The 19,532-nt window shown below is 34.8% G+C and overlaps 1 protein-coding gene across 2 annotated transcripts in view; it reads left to right on the forward strand.

Annotated features, from left to right (window-relative positions):
• LOC140750367 (uncharacterized) overlaps nt 1-19,532 on the forward strand; it is a 143,079-nt gene that overhangs the window by 48,499 nt on the left and 75,048 nt on the right. For both annotated transcript variants that reach the window (XM_073083849.1, XM_073083848.1), the window contains exons 4-6: nt 5,077-5,191; nt 8,997-9,141; nt 14,413-14,542. In XM_073083849.1, coding sequence (XP_072939950.1) covers nt 5,077-5,191; nt 8,997-9,141; nt 14,413-14,542 — 390 coding nt within the window. The remainder of the gene's footprint in view (nt 1-5,076; nt 5,192-8,996; nt 9,142-14,412; nt 14,543-19,532) is intronic.

The raw sequence follows: 19,532 nt of genomic DNA on the forward strand, positions 1-19,532 counted from the left end.
ACAACGGTGACCAAAACTATCCCTCCATTCTACTCCCTCTCCTCCCTTAGTCTTCTTACCCCAGCTTTTTCGAGATTATCCAGTCTTCAAAAGATTTAGGCTCGCCACCAAAACAAGGTGAAGCTGGAAAAGTTGCTAGGGCCACCATCAATTACACACTTAGAAAAAAAACAGAAAGAAATAAGGTGTGAGCACACACATACACAACTGAGTTTAATATTAAGAAAGAAATAAAATTCTTATGTACGGTTAAATTGCAAACACTGTACATTTCCTAGTAAAATCAGTGCTTAATTTAAACTGGACTATAAAGAAATAAAAAAAGAATTAATAATACAATAGCAGATAATCAAAGAATTACACAAGCACTTAAAGAAAAAACATATCATTATGTCTCTGCACCTACATGTACATATATGAAATTATTCGAAATATTCTGACAGATTTTTGTTACGGATCTCCGAAACCGAAGGTGGTTTGTTTACAGAGCTTCATAATACCCCTGATAATTGTGATACAACATTATTGTGTGGGTGTGATGTGACGCAACACATTCATATGTATTGGATCCATATATTTAGGCGTACAAAGAAAAACTCTACATACCATGCGCATAAATGAATGTTTTTCACGGCTATACAGAATCACGTTATTTATTCCACTCTTTTTGTTTTGACTTGTTTTTGTTCGTATGTGAGATAACTTTATCATATTTTATGGTAATAAGAGATATCAATTCTTTTCTTCTTTTTGAGACTATTTGTATGGTTCATTTCATAATTTCTCCTTTATATTTTTGTTTGTATCCGATGATTGATTACAAAAAAAAAAGCTTTCTACACTCACAGCCGCACACTAGGATTGGCTGTACCGTGGGTGCTATGGACACACACAGAGACAAATACACAAACACCCAGACCCAGAAACAGAAATCTAAATTCATCATTTAGAAATCTGTCTGGCCGGGGATCGAACCTGGGACCCTCTGCGCGTCAGACCGGCATGGTGACCGCTCCGCCACGCAGGTCGTCATCATAATCAGACGTATTAACAGTGGCACTCGTAAATTTCATAACAGTTTATATACTGCTTTAGTAGGTTCACCTTTACGTATGTATGTCTTACTCTTTTACCGGCACCAGACACTAACAAATATTTGAACAAAGACTTTGCTCACACATTTGAACACTTCTTTAGGCACACCCTACAGCTTAAACTGCTTGACAGAATTTAACATAAGAGCTGCCATTGGATAAATCTAAATAGGGAGTGATATAGATTACATTACTTCCCTTTTCAGTCACCTAGTTATTACTGAGCAGTCGGGTTTTTGTTTTTATAATAATTACTAGTTTAGTAGGTATACCTTTACAAACATAAAAGAGAATGAATAAGAATGAATAAAATTGAATCTCACAGAAAAAAAGTTCAAACATGTCGTTAAACTAACGCTATGTAAAAAAGCGTACTATAAAGTAAGTGATTATTTGACTGACAAAACGGTGTGGTCTGAATTAGCTCCAGCTCCACATGTACCATTACGTTAAGTTGACATTGTCAAAAACATTTGGGGTGCTCCATTTATCAGGTTCGAAAAGCGCCCCACACTTTTTCCACAATTATACTATTTACTGTTCCTTAATTGATTCCTAGATTGAAGATTATTTTTTGCTTTTTAGTTGATTTTAACATAAAAGCGTGTTTTTTAGTTTTTTAAACTATATTTATTTTATTATTTTTAGTATTTGTTGTTATAGCGACCACCATCATGCATCGTTTGTAAAAAAATCAAGTGTCTATCTATTACGGTTTAAGAGATAAAGCCCTGTGACTCAAGAACAGACAGCGGAGGGTTTCGTTTTATCCTTTGAGTATGGAATCCTAAAAATCATTCTACAAGATGGCATTATAGATATGTTTCAGTACATTTGAGTTATAGGGAAATAATATTATTATTTTCCAAAGCTAAAAATCAATCTAGTAACTTTGCCTGAACGCTCCATAAGGCGCTTTCTCTCGCCTCGAAAATCGTTAATCCTGAGGATATTGATAAGGACAATGGTACAAAATTATTAAAATCGTGTATTTTCATCGGTCCTCAATAAATCTACAAAGTTTGAACGAAATCTGGCCGTTTAAAGTGGGTCAAAATCGCGCCCAAAGAAGTCGGTTACAAACATACAAACAAACATACAGGTGAAGCTAATAAAAAGCGTGTAATGACATTAGTTTTCGCTACAGATTTGGTTTTGTGCCAATTTTGTGCAAAGTATTACTATAAGGTAGCCTAGTTACTATAAGGTAGTCTAGTGGTTAAGAAACTCGGCCTCTCGATCGAGGGGTCCGAGGTTCAAATTCCAGGCACGTACCTCTGATTTATCAAAGTTATGTGCGTATTAGAAAATAATTAATACTTGCTAAACGATGAAGGAAAACATCGTGAGGAAACCTGCATAACTGAGAGATTTATAAAAAAAATCTCAAAGGTATGTGAAGTCTACCAATACGTACTTGGCCAGCGCGGTGGACTATGGCCTATCCCTTCTCATTATGAGAGGAGACCCGTGCCCAGCAGTGGGACAGTAATGGGTTGTTGTTGATATATTGATTACTATAAGGTAGTTTCGTGGAGCGTGTAGATTGTAATAACAAGGCGCGGTCTGAAGTTTGTTATGTACCGTAATTAGCTAAATTACAATGTGCTTTCGTGTTTTATAAGGCACATTAAACCGTCGATTAGGATAGTATCATAGTTAAATTCTTATCGAAACAGTTATGAGTGGTTTAAAATTGTCGTATGCAATGTTTCGTCCTATTTTCCACCTATGTCATATATATTTTCTTCTAATTTATATGTGATCTGCTTCGAAATATATGTATCCAATCCAATCACTACAATAAAATAAAACCGTTTAAGAAAGGAATAATTAAATTCGGCTCCCAATAAGCGACGATAACGGAGTAAAATAATCACAAAAAGAAATTGAGCTAAATTTAAAACCTTCTTTTATGAAGTCGTTTAAAAATAGACTATTATAATGTTACATTGAAAATTCTCGGAATTTGCGAATATATAGTATACCAAACATAAATATTTGTACAATCTACTTAGTGACAACTTTATTATAACTCCATCGAAGTTAAGAATACAACATAATAAACTGTAGAGCTCTTCGACTCAGGGCTCTAGGACGATCGACTTGGGCTCTAACAGACTAGCTATTTTAGTTGCGGCATTTTGCATTTTGTACCTATCATTGTCGACCAGCTTATTCAGTCACGGTTTCAAAAACGAACGTGCATTTAATGGACTGCATACTGCATTTTGCAACCGATCCTTTTTGGAGAAGTAATAGTTCGACGCCCGTTGTCAATAATTTTTAGGTATAGGTACTTTCTTAATTGAAAAAAAAATTGTACGTGCTATAAGTTGTTTAAATTCAACCTTTTACTCGGCAAATATTGGGTAGAATGATTACATTAATATTAGGCGTAAGTTTGCCGATTGCCGCGACAGGCGTTTTTATGACTGCGACATGGAACGTTTATTCGAAAAACAGCTACTAAAAGTAGCTAGTCTGCGGGGCTCATAAAATCTGTTCACACGATCACTGTTTACACTCGAGGAAGTTAACGAGTCTTACTCAAAGTTGTTCTGCTGCCAGATTAACTCGTAGTAGGTAATATACCATTTGTCACTTGAGACACGAAGTTTTTTATTTCGTGCCCGTGGTCTTAATTGGAATAAAATTCCTTTGAGCGAAGTTGTTTTAGAGAAAGCTTATGAAATATTCAATGTTATGCCAGCCATCGCTCTTGAAGCTTGAAATTTAGAGCGTAACTGAGAAATAAATGGTGTACCTACTTATATCAGTATTACTGTGATTTATTTAGTAATCCGCAGTTCTATGTTTTTTGGCCTTTTGTAAGTGATTTATTTTACTTTTACGTTTACTATCTTAGAGATTATTTTGTCTTGCAATTTAGTAAAGATGTAGTTTCTATTTTTAATCTATGCTATTGTATACTTTTCTTATTTTGGGGTAATCCCCGTGCCCAGCAATGGGACTGTGAAGTTACCTGTAATGATTTTATTTATTTTATATCATAGTCTATTCAATTTTCTATTTTTGTACAATGAATTAATACCATTACATTTTACATAGGTATGGTATAAAAGTGTTAATCCATTATACGTGGTCAATACTTTTGTATGAACAGGTTGAAAAGCTTCGCTGAAAGTTAGTCGACACGCAAATGGATTAACTGGTCCAATTCGCTGTGTACATTGTATTTGTTTGCTCAACAAATTATTACCATGAGAATAATTGTACCGCAAAAGGTTACCAGCTGGATAAGTTGAAATGAATTTTATTCCTTAGTTTTAGAGAAGCGTCCGTGAATTTAAATTCGTGCCATTCTTTTGTGCACGCAAAACTTTTAGGCAAAGAGAAAAGATAGAAATTTATTAAAAGATTTTTTCGTGTTACTGACAGTTAAGAAGAATGATTTATTATCTGGATTATTGCGAAGGATATTAATATTATATTAAAGAGAGTGTTTTGACCTTTTCCAGACTTGAATTGCTCATATTGCTTATATTTTTAATAAAGAATATTGGTTGCGTTTCTATTTCTGAAATGTCTTGCCGAATATTTGGCGTGACGTTTTTGTTACTTTACACTTTTAGTGAGGAGTTTTTGACAGTAATTAGCACCTGTTACGAAGTTTAGTATAAATTACTTATGTGTTTTCTTTGATAAGTAAAGATACTTCGCCGCCTTGAAATTGAATGAAGCCACAAACGGCTGATTTGTCAGTTATTTTTTGAATTCTTGACAAAAAAACATTTTTAGAGAAAATTTACGAACAAATAACTAATACTGCGTAATTTACATAAATAAATAATTATTTCAAATATTTTAGGGACATTTTAGCACGGAGACGTGGCAATACTTTTTTACGAAATTATTTCAATTCTCAAACCTGGTTACATTTTCTTGTTAGGAGAGACTAATCTTTACTAATCTATGTGTGTTTTATATGAATTAATTTTTATATGTCGTTCTATTTCAGAGGAGGCGTCCATCGTAGAAAGTCCCGGCGATGTTGTGACTTCGCATTGGTGCGAGGGCGAGGTCCCTACGCATAAACATAAGAAACTAAAGCTGCATACGCATCACCATCATGGGTAATTTAGATAGTAAAGATTAGAGAGTAGACTTATACTAAGTAAGCAGTGATAGCCTAGTGGTTAAGAAACTCGGCCTCTTGATCGAGGGGTCCGAGGTTCAAATTGCCTGGGCAAGCACCTCTGATTTTTCAAAGTTATGTGCGTATTAGAAGTTAAGTATCAGTTGCTTAAACGGTGAAAGAAAACCTGCATAGGTTTCCTCAGGATGTTTTCCTTTATCTTTCCTTTCCTTCATCTTCACCTAAGATCTTTAAAAAAAAAAGGTATGTGAAGTCCATCAATTCGCACTTGGCCAGCGCGGTTGACCATGGCTTAATCCTTCTCATTCTGGGAGGATACCCGTGCCCAGCAGTGGGACAGTAACGGGTTGATGATGATGATGATGATGTATAGTAGTAGGCAATGTATCTACTGTTAAGGACTTCGTGCGTCCCATCGAAGGGTGGAGATGCCGACTGACGTATAAATGAGACGATTATCATAGTTGTCAAGAGTCTTTCCCTCATGGTGACTCTAAGATGAATTTTATTAAGATAACAATCTTAATCAATAATCTCTTTAAAACGCAAATAATTTTGAGGTTTAGAAATAAGATAAATATACATAAAAATAAATGATAAATAAACATAAAATAATATATAGACTTAAAGTTATGTAGATAGATGTCACATATTACATACAACGGAGATGCTGAATTGTAAAATTTAAACCCTCGACACATCGGGATTATGTACTCGCATTGTCAAGACTCGTTTTACAATAGGCATGCTTACAGTAAGCTGAAAACCAAATATTCTGAAGTTACTCGTAATTCCATTCGAAAGGCTTGAGTGGCTAACTACAATACATAAGGATATCTATTGCTCATAAAATCGTAAAAAAGGAAATATTTTCAAGGTTGCTTTACACATTTGGGTTAATTGCTTAGTAATTATTTTTAAAACCGATTTCCCTAAAGGTGATTCCTAAATTGTCGCTTAGTCGCTGTATAAAAAATACATACATATGAATGTTTATAATAAAGTATTTTTATATATTTTTTTCTTGATAAGGGTAAAAATATTTTTAATTATTTTATATATTATATTAAGTTTACAATATACATTCATCAATTTCCTAATGTCCTACGAAGCACTAATCAACCCGATGTTGAAATCAATACAACACTAGTCTCTATAGACATTATAAAGATATTAAATGAAAAGAAAATATAAATAATATCCTTAGGTACTAGTTGCCTTCATGACTAATCACTACCTTCTAATAGCCTCGACGTTATCATATTTAGTGAAAGAAACGTCATTTATAATTGTTAAGAATTTTTATATTTTCTAACAACGTTACAACTTTTCACTTAAATATCAAGATTCCACTATATAAGCCCAAAATAAATGTAAAAGCGCTATTTAATTTAAACACGGGAAGAGAAACACTCAAAAGTGACTGTAGAGGGCACTCGACACACTAGCCTTATGAGTCAACACAATAGCCTGCCTTCACTTCAGTTGAAGCTTAAACACTGTAGCTTTCTGCTAGCTTTGTGGCATACCATAAAAATCCTATTTTTCATTTCAACATAAACCTCTCAGTTTTTGGGTGAGAAAATATATTTTCTGTTTTGTCAGCCACAGTTTGTAGAGAATTTTCATTGTGGGAAATAACATCTGTTCTGTTACGCATTTTTACGTTAGAAATAAAGTGACGTTAAAAATATAATATCCAACTAGATAAAACCTAAACAATTTGTACACTACAAATGGAAACAGATATTTTATCGTAATGAGGTCATCAGGTCATACATTTTGTTCACCTAGGGAATTGATTGTCATGACGTTAATTTCCGTTGACTTAGATATTTAAAGCGATTGTCACGCATGTATGATTATAGGTGGACATAAGTCGCACTATCTTTATATATTTCTTATGTGCGTGTGTATGTCACTGAACTCCTCCTAAACGACTGGACTGATTTTGATGAAATTTGTTGTGTGTGTTCAAGGGGACTTGAGAATGGTTTAGATTCACAATTTAGTCCGTGGGAAAAGGTTTTTTTAATTAGTGTTTAATTCGTAAGTAGTTATAGAATCGGAAACTATACATTTGATCAATCTTTAGCAAAGTTGATAACCAAGAGCCCACGAGGGTTTGGGAGTTGGTAAGACCAATTTTCGACAGATGGCACCACTGTCATTCCAATGCAGGTACAAATTTTCCGTTTTATGTATGTCATAATATTTCTTTAAAATGCGGGCGAAGTCGCGGGCACCACTAGTGTTTATATATAAACGTTATTATTAAGGAATACTACATTTTTGATGAAAAAAACAATTCTTACTTAATGATCAATGAATTCAAAATGTGTAGTAATAAGCTTGTGATTTTATCTAGTCACTTAAATCTATATATTAACTAGCAGACCCGGTAAACGTTGTGTCGCCATATAAATAAAAAAATGTAAAGGGTGAACAACCCTTATCACTTATGGGTATACAAATATAGTAAAGTAGTAAAATAAAGATAGTAGCTGATTCTCAGACCTACTTAATATGCATATAAAATTTGGTGAAAATCGGTAAAGCCGTTTCGGAGGAGTACGGTACCTAACATTGTGACACGAGAATTTTATATATAAGATTAGATATTTATATCTATCTAATGTTTAAGGGAATATTAAATCAAACTACACAATTAATAGCAATGACAACTTATTGCATGAGTCGTGTCGGCAAAATTTACTGCGGCAAATGATTATAACAAAATAGATAATTTGAATACTAGAAATATAGAAACTGAGTGAGGTCAGTGGGTCACGTGGTTCACGATGCGGACGCATTGTGACGTGACCACGTGACATTAATCTCTGGTGCCTAATTTAAAGCGTTCATGCTCGGTTGTCACTGCGTTTATACGTGACTTCACATGTATGTATTTATTAGAACCATGTTCTGTATTTACAAAATCTTCTTTGTTACTCTTTACTGTATCTCCTAAGCAAAAACAAAAGTGCACACTTCTTTTTACGATCCATGTCACGACCCAATTTTCAAAATACGTTCCGTACGGTTGACGGTTGTCGGAAGAATGGTCACCCTGGGAGACGCTATGCCACACGATATCGCATCGCAGCAATTCGTGTCGCAATTTTCTACGTTGCGAGTTCGCGTCGCGTCGCATCGCAGTTTTGTGTACGAGCCCTTAGGTTTTCGCCATAACTAAGCAAGCGATAATACATTTCCCTTATTACAATGCACTTAACTTTAAAAAATCAGGGGTTCATGCGTACAATAGGTTCTCTCGGTTCTTAAGATTGAGGAGCAGAGTTTCAGACCACTCGGTTTCAAACCACTATCACTTACCGTATCCTTGCTATGCTGCGCTCTATATAAGAGGAATGTAGCTCATTGTCTAATTTTTTTATAATATAGGAGTAGCAGACGAGCATGCAGTCCACCTGATGGTAAGTGGCTACTGCCGCCCATGGACATCTGTAATCAACCCCAGATAGAGATATTCCTACCTGAGGTCGGCCACAGATGCGCCGCTACCCCTGAGGACTAAGCTGGAATCCCTCGGAAAAGTATGTCTCCCTTACCACACCCTTCAAACCAGAACACAACAGCACCTAACACTGCTGTTATTAGGCAGAAATTGGTGTGGCGGTGGTGCCGCCGAAGTCGAACCACAAAGGGTTCTACCACCTTTAAATTACCTAAGTTAAATTAAAATTACGTTAAGATAAAGTAAAATTAAATTTAAGTTACCTATATAGACATACGTTCTTATTAACATGCTTTATTATCAGGGCGATTGTCAGTCAAGAACAATTAGAAATGGAGAGGCGCCGGAAGCGACGCAGGCGCCATCACGCACACACACATACGCACAAACCGAAGAAACATCGAACTCTGCTGGTCTCCGCCATTGACGAGCAAGCTAAAGTAATACATGTAAGTATAAACTACAGAGTTATTAAAAATATACATATTTTAATCCCGTCTGCTGACAAATACAGACGAATCCAACGGCAATTAATCATTATGTTTATCATTATCCTTCGATCGTTGGTATTGTTGATTGAATATAAAATCCGTCAAGCCGTTTGGGCCGCATTGCATGCTAAAAAATGAGACATACTCGTACATACATAAATGATCAAAAACATTATTCTCCGCAGGCGGGCAAATTTTTATTGTACGCTACAATTATAGTTTCCTATTTATGTATTACTAGCTGACCCGGCAAACGTTGTATTGCCATATATATAAAAAAATGTTAAGGGTGAACAACCTTTATCATTTAGGGGTATGAAAAATAGATAGTAGCAGATTCTCAGACCTACTGAATATGCATATAAAATTTGGTGAAAATCGGCAAAGCCGTTTCGGAGGAAACACGAATTTTACATATAAGATGTACATAATAAAATTGCATTACATGTTTTTCGTCGAAAAGTGTAGCATCTGAATGTAAAGTCTAGCTAAAACAAAGGAATTTGGCATATAAAATGGAATAACATTATGAAAAAGAAAATAATTGTGGCAATAGCTTTTCGTTGTTTCTTGTAAGAAGCTTTTAAATAATCGTAAGTGCCGTACATCCTAGTGGCGCCATCTAGAATAAAGCCATTGAAACGTTACTGAAAAGCTTCTTGACGTAACTGTAGTATAAAGTTAACTGTCACCGCAGATTCTACTTGTATTTTTGATGATATTCGGTAGATGGCGCTACAGGCTTAATCCTACAACAAGCTTCACTGTTCAAGTTCACTGGACGGTGTTCCAGGAACAGAGTTAGTTTTATGAACGACTTGCTAGATGGCGCTGACTGTATGGACAGTGAAATCTTCACAGATCTTAGTGTGAATTACAGTACCTAAAAAAATAACTTTATAGCACTCTGTGACCTAAACCCGCATTTTAGCCACGCATTTCTGTGTCCAAAGTAGCCGATTTTTACACCGTACGAATATTAATACACTACCCTCACAGTTGAAAAAAATAAACATAGCTATGAACGTTTCATACTTTTAAATGCCATTTAAGAATTAAAAGTGAGTAATGAGTATTTTGTTTAAAGCTATAATTCTTTTAATATTTTATTTTGGACGTATTTATAAATGTTTTTGCCATTGTGTACATACTAAGCAATAGCATCATTATAAGACTAACTATTGGGCTTTATCGAATTTTATTGTTTGTTTTGACTGTGTTTGTTTTATTTTCGCTACACACCATAGTAGGAGATATTTAAATTAAGAATCGTTATCAAAATTAGCCATAATACTACTCCAGTAGAATCTCGACTAAGCGACCTATTTGTTGTCGTATTTGTGGCATTCGGATTATCGAAAATTTGGATAATTGAGTTTATGAAGAAAAGCTATTTAAACCGATTTAGGAAGGTGATGTTTTTCGACTATATGTTTGTTACGTATGTATTTTTCATTCTTTGGCAAACTCAAACGACTTCATTAATTTTGATACATGATGTGTCGCTGAATTCGTCTAAATTGTGGCGATAACATAGGTTATATTTTTAGCAATCGGGTTTTTGTTTTTTATAGTAAATATTTTATTGCGATTTGGCGACTTTCCGGAATTTAAATGCACAAGTCACACAAAATGTGGCTGATCTGTAAGGGTTATTACAAAGTTACTTGTTCATGTTTCACAATCCGAACAATCGCGAATATTTATAACTAAGGTCCGGATAATCGATTTTCTACTGTATCACTAGTATTAGTTATGTATTAGTACATTATGTGATTGCTTATCATATGTTTCTTTAATACGCCTGTATGTAGCCTAAATGGCTTAATAGATTTCGACGTATGTGTGGTGTTAGATTTGTCTTTATCACAAGTGCAGAATAATTACTAAATTTTCTAAATTTTGAATGCTTTTGGTTGTGTCACATTTTTATTGCTTTTTTAGTACATAATTTTTAGTTTCAATCATTTATAAGTTTCAAAATAATTATCATATTTTTTCATATTTCTTCACAAGTATAAGCGGGTTTATGTCACACGAGCTATAAAATAGTATACGATACTTGTGACAAAAGTAGCCTATTATCTGCACGGCGTTTAGCACCCTCGCTGCGCTCGGGCGCTAACTTCACGCCGTGCAAAAATAGGCTACTTTGGCCACGCGTATCGTAATGTACTATTATGCAATCTTTTAGTTTATGCAAGAGTATTTTTAATTATTCTTTCTTAATAACTCTTATTCTATATGCAAGAAAGTAAAGTTTTGCGATTGGGTGATTAGGAATAAATATACAATTTATTTTAAACTAATATGATACCTACAGTTTTTTTAGTATTATATAAAGGTATATTTATGTATTTTTCATCAATAATTATTAAACCATTTATTCTCAGAAAATTAGTATACGGGTCTATACCTACCTACTTGGGTAATTTAAAGTTTTAAAAATATTATGGATCGACTTGAAGAAACTATATAATATTTTGATGATAATTATGATGATAAACAATTGATTATGAGACGGTAAATCATCATAACCTTTTTGAGTAAGTTTCGAGCACAATATATTGTTTTTATTCACGCTCTTTCAGTATGAACATGTATAAGAACGTCAACTTTGTCAGTTTTTCAAAGGCAAAGGTAAAGAAAGAACAATACTCAAATGCAAAGTCGGCGTAACGGCAAAGCTCTGCATGAAATGAGCTTACGTTTGAAGGCGGCAAATTATTTTGAGTTGACGACTCGCGTGACTGGGCGGTTAGTGTACCGGTTTGACGTGCTAAGGGTTTCGGGTTCGATCCCGACAGGCAGACGTTTGAACTTGGAATGATGAACTCGGATGTGTACTGGGTCTGGGTGTTTGTGTATTTGCCTTCATGTATGTCCATGACACGATACAGAAAGTAGGTAGTAAAAAAAAAAAGAAAAACGGTGAAAGATTTTGATCAGTTACTTTAGAAAGTAATTTTTTTACTGTAGCAGTTTGTTTAATTGATAATAAGTTATAATATATGAAAGAGTGAGGTTCATAATGAACTAAAGTTCATAAGGTAATGTCAAAAATTGTTTTAAGAACTACTTTCACCTTCATTCGATTTTATTATATCCCTACTATTTATAAAAAGATAGATTAGAGTTCATTAATGCGTAATAGGAACCCGTCAATCAGGATAAGGAAATGTTTGTAAAAGAGTAAAAGTTTCAAAACAATTCCTAGGAAGTTACAAAGTCATTTATCTTTGTAGCCAACTGTCGGACTATGTAAGAGAGAAAATTAGGAAACTTAATATCAATGTACCGTAGCATACCGACAGGCGCTTTATATAAATTATCTTGTACACTATAGTAATATAAGAAATTAGCGAAGTCTTCTATTTTCTAAGTATAGTGACATGAAATCGTATTATAACTTGTTAAGTGTTGGTAGGTAGGGATAACCAGTCAAACTTTCGCCTTAGGGACGGTACTTGTTTCAGAATAAAAGGTATAGTCCGCGTAAAACAGCTAGTCCGCTCTGAATATACGAGTAGAAATGAATCGCATCGCCACAGCAAATTGTATGACACCTGCTCGCAAAAACTTCAGAGCAGACTAGCAGTTTGGCGCGGACTATACCCTTTGTCCTTTACTGAACCCCTGACAACGCGTGTACAAAATTACATGACAATCGATTATGTAGTTAAGGCATGAAAGTGTTGCAAACAAACTCACTTTCGCATTTATAATATTAGTTAGTCAGTTAGTCATCAATGGTGAACACGTCACACACCTTCGATTTGCCGATGATATCGTCATCTTGGCAGATTCGTTGAGGGATCTCAGCACAATGCTAGTAGACCTCAACAGTGCCTTACAACAGGTGGGTCTTAAGATGAACATGGATAGGACGAAAATCATGTCCAATGTCCATGTCACACCCGTACCGGTGGTTGATGACGGCACTCCTCTCGAAGTCGTTGACGAGTACTATTACCTGGGACAAACGATCCGGATGGGTAAGTCTAACAATGAGAGGGAAGTCACTCGAAGGATCCAACTCGGCCGGGCTGCGTTCGGGAAATTACGGAGTATCTTCTCGTTCAGAATTCCTCAGTGCCTGAAGTCGAAATTATTTGAGAAATGTGTGTTGTCAGTGATGATCTACGGCGCTGAAACGTGATCTTTTATTGTAGGCCTTATCCGAAAGCTCAGAGTCGCTCAGCGTGCTATTTGCGTATTTCGCTACGAGACATGATTCGCAATGACGAAATCTGTAGACGAACTAAGCTTACCGACATAGCTCTCAAAATTAGCAAGCTGAAGTGGCAATGGGCCGGCGACATCGCTCAGAGGACCGATAACCGATGGGGAAGAAAGGTCCTTAAGTGGCGATCACGATCATAGGCAAACGGAGTTCTGGCCGCCCCCGACTAGGTGGACCGATTACCTGAAGAAGACGGCGGGAAACCATCTGATTCAAAAGGCACGGGACCGGGTGAAATGGCGACAATTAGTGAAGGCCTATGTCCAGCAGTGGACCTCAAAAGGCTGATGGATGGATGGATAGTTAGGAATTGAATCGGTATTAACTACGAGACTAATGGTGTTCTAACAACAATTTACAAAAAACGTTTGGATCATATATTTACAAATGTTGTCGTGCCGCTTTGTTACTGTAGAAATATTTTCTTTAAAGATCCAAAAATTAAAGAAAAAAATTAAAAAATTTAATTAGATTAAGATTTAAAAGGTTTAAATCCGAAAAGAATTATGAATGTGCAATTTATTCCTTAGAAGTAGTAAGACACTTGTAATCAACATCATATAGGACTTCTATTCTATAAGGAGACAAGTTGAAGGTGGTAGAACCCTTTGTGGTACGACTCCGGCGGCACCACCGCCACACCTATTCTACCTAATAACATCAGTGTTAGGCGCTGCTGTGTTTCGGTTTGAAGGGTGTGGTAAGGGAGACAGCCTTTCTGAGGCGTTCCAGCTTAGTCCTCAGGGGTAGCGGCGCATCTGTGGCCGACCTTAGATCGGAATATCTAATCTTATCTGGGGTTGATTACAGGTGTCCATGGGCGGCAGTAGCCACTTACCATCAGGTGGACTGCATGCTCGTCTGCTACTCCTATATTATATAAAAAAAAGATAATCAAAGACTTCTATTGTCGGCAATGTTGTCAAATCAGATTGTATTAATGCTCGTTATCTACTTCTGTTACTAAAAAAAAGTTTTTTTAACAGGTTCTAGACCCAGATGAGTTGCCGCGGCGGGCTCGCTACACCATCATGGTCACCGCCTGCCTGCTGCTCTTCCTCTGTCTCCTTCTTGTCGGCGTGACGCTCCGTATGGCACCGCTTATTGATGACATGGGTAAGTTTAATATAGTTGTTTGTAGTAGTAGTATTGCTTTATACCTAGTAGTACAAGCAAGTAGTATATTATTTTTTGTTTATATAAAATGATATATATGAAATAACGAACGTGTTACCGTAAATAAATATTAAGTGGTCATGTCGGCCGTGGACATTTGTAATCAATCCGAAGTTGGATTGGATACCTCTGTTGTTGTGTTATGTAAGACTTAAGGTGAGTCATGGATGCACTGCTATGCTTGAAGAATACGAGTAAGCTAGAATAGAAGTGAGAGCAGTGCCTGTGGAGTTGAAACTGTAAGAGTGACTGTACATCAGATTGTGGACGATGAACAGGTTACTACAAATTATTTAAAATCTATTGATACATTTAAATAACTGTGAGGATATAGGATTTTTTCGTAACACGAGTACTCTGATTCTATTCTCACGTCGACAACGTTATCAAACCTTTTACTTGTAACATGTTAATTACTTTTGATGCAATATTATAGTAGACTTTATATTAAATTTCTTATTTGTGTATATGCAAGGTTCTTAGAAATCTAGGTAAGAGTAATGAAAAGATAGTCAAAGCAACATCACAAACGACGACTAATGAGAAACGACAATGCGGATTTACATTTATTTATATTTTACTCTAAAATTGTAATTAACGTCTGCAGCAAAGGCACTCTATTCACCGTGGCAAGGTAGCTCTAGATCTTAACGGTCATCTGTTAATGTAAAAAATAGAGGGATTAATACATTTTACTCTCAGGATTAAGGCTGCGTTGTTGTATATTTGTATTATGTAAGTAAGGTCTTGGTGAGAAATAACCATTACAGTTATAAAAAAAGGTAAGTAATGTTTATTTTTTATTATATATAGTGGAATAGTAGATATATATATACATTATACGTATGTGTATATAAAGGTGAATTTGTTAAAATATGGTGTGAAGATGGTTTTTCTTACGATACGTACATATATTTGTTAGCGGAATTAAATTCAGAAAAAAACATAAAATATAAAGGTTTCTTTTGAATCTTGCTTTATAGGCGAAGTTTATTATTTTGGCACATACTTGTAGATAGATATATATGTACATTAAAGAAATATCAATTCTATTTAAATCTTAGTTTTATTCTAAGGCGACTCTTCTTTCGATTTTTCGTCAAAAAGAATTTGTGAAAATCGTACGAAGATGATTTCTTAATCACTATTATTCTGATATAATTAAGGTTAATATTTTAAGGTATTTGTGTGTTAACTAAGAACACGTATAGGGTAGAATTCATTATGATAATTAAATTTTACTCAGGCAGAACAATCAGTTATGTTTCTTTTTCATACACAACGTATATATCGAATGAATAAAACAAAATTAAGTATTAAGTTAAAATTATGTATATTTCTGACTCAATCAACTCACCTTTTTTTTTTATAATACAAGAGTAGCAGACGAGCATGCACCTGATGGTATGTGGCTACTGCCGCCCATGGACATCTGTAATCAGCCCCAGATAGGATTAGATATTACTACCCGAGGTCGGCCACAGATGCGCCGCTACCCCTGAGGACTAAGCTGGAACGCCTCGGAAAAGTTTGTCTCCCTTACCACACCCTTCCAACCGGAACACAGCAGCGCCTAACACTGCTGTTATTAGGTAGAAATAGGTGTGGCTGTGGCGCCGCCGGAGTCGAACCACAAAGGGTTCTACCACCTTCAACCTCTTTTAGGTACATCCACACTTGGAATTGGTTTTAAAGTTTGCTACCTCAGAAAACTAAAAAGTGGCTAGTAATCGTTTTTATAAGTTTTGCCTCGTTACTTACAAGTTTTCCAATTACTCGTTTTGCTAGTAACAACGAAAGTATTTTTATCCCCAGACTTGTTGATAAATAAAAATATCAGTCGTATTGTACAATCTTTTGTATAAGTGACGCGACAACTTGCTTCTTTTATCTTATTGTTTTTTATTTTTGGCACGTCGTTGTGTTAAAGTACCACTTTAATTTTGGAATCATTGCCGTCTCAATGTTTTCATCGTGATAAATAGGTATGAAATTTTGGTCTTTAAATCGCGGCGTATCTCCTCTTTTTATAGAAGCCTACAAGCTACACTATATTAAATTTTCAATACCAGGTGAACCTTCATGAAGGCAACAAGCTTTACAGACCCGCTTGTGAACTCTTTTGTAAAAATTAGCATTCATTTTTAATACCTACTTTCCCGGAATATGAAGACGTTGGTTTATGACGGGAAATTTTATCACACAATACCTCGTTTCTGCCAGACGCTTTTAATATTAAGTTCTTCAATATCTTTTATATCTACTTATAATGGTTTGTTTCGTGTTATCTGCCATACTACGCTGCCAGAAGACTGAATTTATATTTTTGAGTATACCGTTTTTTCGTGTTTTTCAGACAACTAGAATGTTATGAAGATTGTAAACTTGAATTCCGTATATACGATATATTGATTATAATTACGCATGTAAAATGTGTTTTTATTTTAAATGCTAATAAAATAGAATATGTCTATTGATGTCTTAAAGCCTTAGAATAAAGAATGACATTTGACTTTCAACCAACTACTTATATTGTAAAACTTATAGCATAATGAATTCGAGGTTTCTCCTTTAACGTATGTATGGACATGGTGGATAGTGATGCAATCTTGCTTAGAGAATATGTAAATCTTGAAAAATTCATTTGCATTCTCATTTGTATGAAAATCAAGTACCATCTTGGTTACTACAGGGATACGTGTCAAATAAGAATATTTAATATATTAAAGTTGGATCCTAGATATTGTTGAAAAAGCTAATGAATTTTATTAACATTGAATTTGTCGTGTGTACCCGATTATCTCCTTTGCCTCGATTAAAACGTAAAAAAACATGTGTTATTTGTGCAAGAAGCTTTCCCAGTGGTTAGAAAAGTGTCATGATGCACGATATGTTTATTTTGTCCAAAAGATATTGTCTAAAAATAACGACCGACGTAAATATATAATCTCTCCACTTTTGCATGTGTTATCTCGAGATAGTGTCGTCGGTCGGTGGATTAATAAGAGGCGTCGCTCGAGTTATAATGAGCCGGCTCGAACCGAGAGTCACATGTCATGTCGCTAACACGCGCCTGCTAGCGCTCGCTGACATGTGTCATGTTTTGCTCACATGTTAATTGAAACAGTTGTGGGATGATAAATGTTTAATACTTCTAAGCTTTATTGTAGGTGTATTAATTTTTGAGCCCCACTTGATTTTCAGAGTATCTTATCAGTTTTAAAAGCAAAACGTTTTGGCGAAGGGTAATAGGTTTAATAAATAGTTTATTTATAAAAGCGACTATTCTTTAAAATGATCTTAAGGTCCCTATCAAATATGGTACATATTTGTACATACATAGTGCAATTAATGCAATTAAATTGAATAATACTAATACTGGTTGAAACCTACTAAATTATGTGGTAATTTGCATACATTATCAGTTTCAGACGAAGATAATTCATCCTAACATGTGCTTGACTTGAATAGTAGTAGTAATTTAATACTTAAGTGACGTCATTGTGTATGAGATAAAAGGGATAATCTCGTTCGCTGAAAGGCGAGGGACTAGTACAAAAATCCGTAATCGAGAAAGAAGAGCACGCAAATTGGGTTAATTAAAAACTCCCCAAACAGATTGCTCAGATAATTTATTTGAGGCCACGTCGGCTGCCCGGGACCCGCGAGTCACTCTGATAACGTCATTCACACTTGATACCGACTTGCTCTATTCTGAGCCTGTTTGCTCCGAAATTGAGAAGAAATTTATGTACTCCTGAGTTTTATTTTTAGACCATATTTTTTGTAAATTGACCTAGGTATATTGAAAGTCAGAACAGCTTTATTGTTTTTTGTTATGAAAACGTACAGAAGCATGTAATTTTTATTAAATACGAGCTGACCCGGCAAACGTTGTGTTGCCATATAAATAAATAAATAAATAATACCCTTATCACTTACAGGTATGAAAAATAGATAGTAGCCGATTATCAGACTTAATGAATATGCATATAAAATTTGGTGAAAATCGGTAAAGCCGTTTCGGAGGAGTACAGTAACTAACATTGTCACACGAGAACTTTATATATAAGATAAACGTACACATAAGATATTTTAAGTTAGGAAAAATAAATTGACTTTTAAATTATTCACCTATTTGTTAACTTATCACTTGAATATTTAATATTCTAAGTTAAATCTTTAAGAGGCTTAGTTTATAAATAATTTATAGCATATTCCCTTTAGAATTAAGTCAAGTGAGACGTTAGAATATTAATCATGATAAATACTAGTATCGAATCTATCGTTACTCATAGGGTAGACTTAGTATATTTGATCCTATTTCAATTATGTTTTGTTTATACAGATAGTAATAAATCACTTTTTTATATATTAACTGAACCGCAACGCTTGTTAGATTTATCGAAGTGCTACGGGGTTGACAAAGACAAATCGACTATACACGGTAGGTTTACAGTTCTACGGCGTAGCGTCGTAGCGTTCTACGAAGCTACGAGATTGTATATTAATACATTAATTAGTCTGCGAATTATACACCCGCGCCGTATTAAATTAGGTGTTTAGATTAAATAGTGTTAGAGATAAATCTCGTTGATTGTCGTTGAATCTCGTTTGTAAAATAAATTAAATGTTTATTACGAGATGATTTATAAGTGTGTGTAAAGATATTTGGTATCGTTTCGTTACTGTAGTACCACTACATCAATTGTTTATGCTAAGAAGTAGAAGTGTTAAAGATTGTTAATACCAGCATAACTCTATAGTTATGCTGGTATTAACAATCTTTAACACTTCTTTAACACACAGCAAGTACAATATTGATTATTTATATAATCAATATTGTACTTGCTATTTATATCCCTGTAATATATCTGGATGGATGTGGAGAAATTAGACTTTGTTTCTTTATAATATTTACATTAACAAA

This window comes from Epargyreus clarus, unplaced genomic scaffold, assembly GCF_041222505.1.
Source record: "Epargyreus clarus isolate Ecla_fem2 unplaced genomic scaffold, WU_Ecla_fem_2.2 ptg000019l, whole genome shotgun sequence".
NCBI classification, from domain to species: domain Eukaryota; kingdom Metazoa; phylum Arthropoda; class Insecta; order Lepidoptera; family Hesperiidae; genus Epargyreus; species Epargyreus clarus.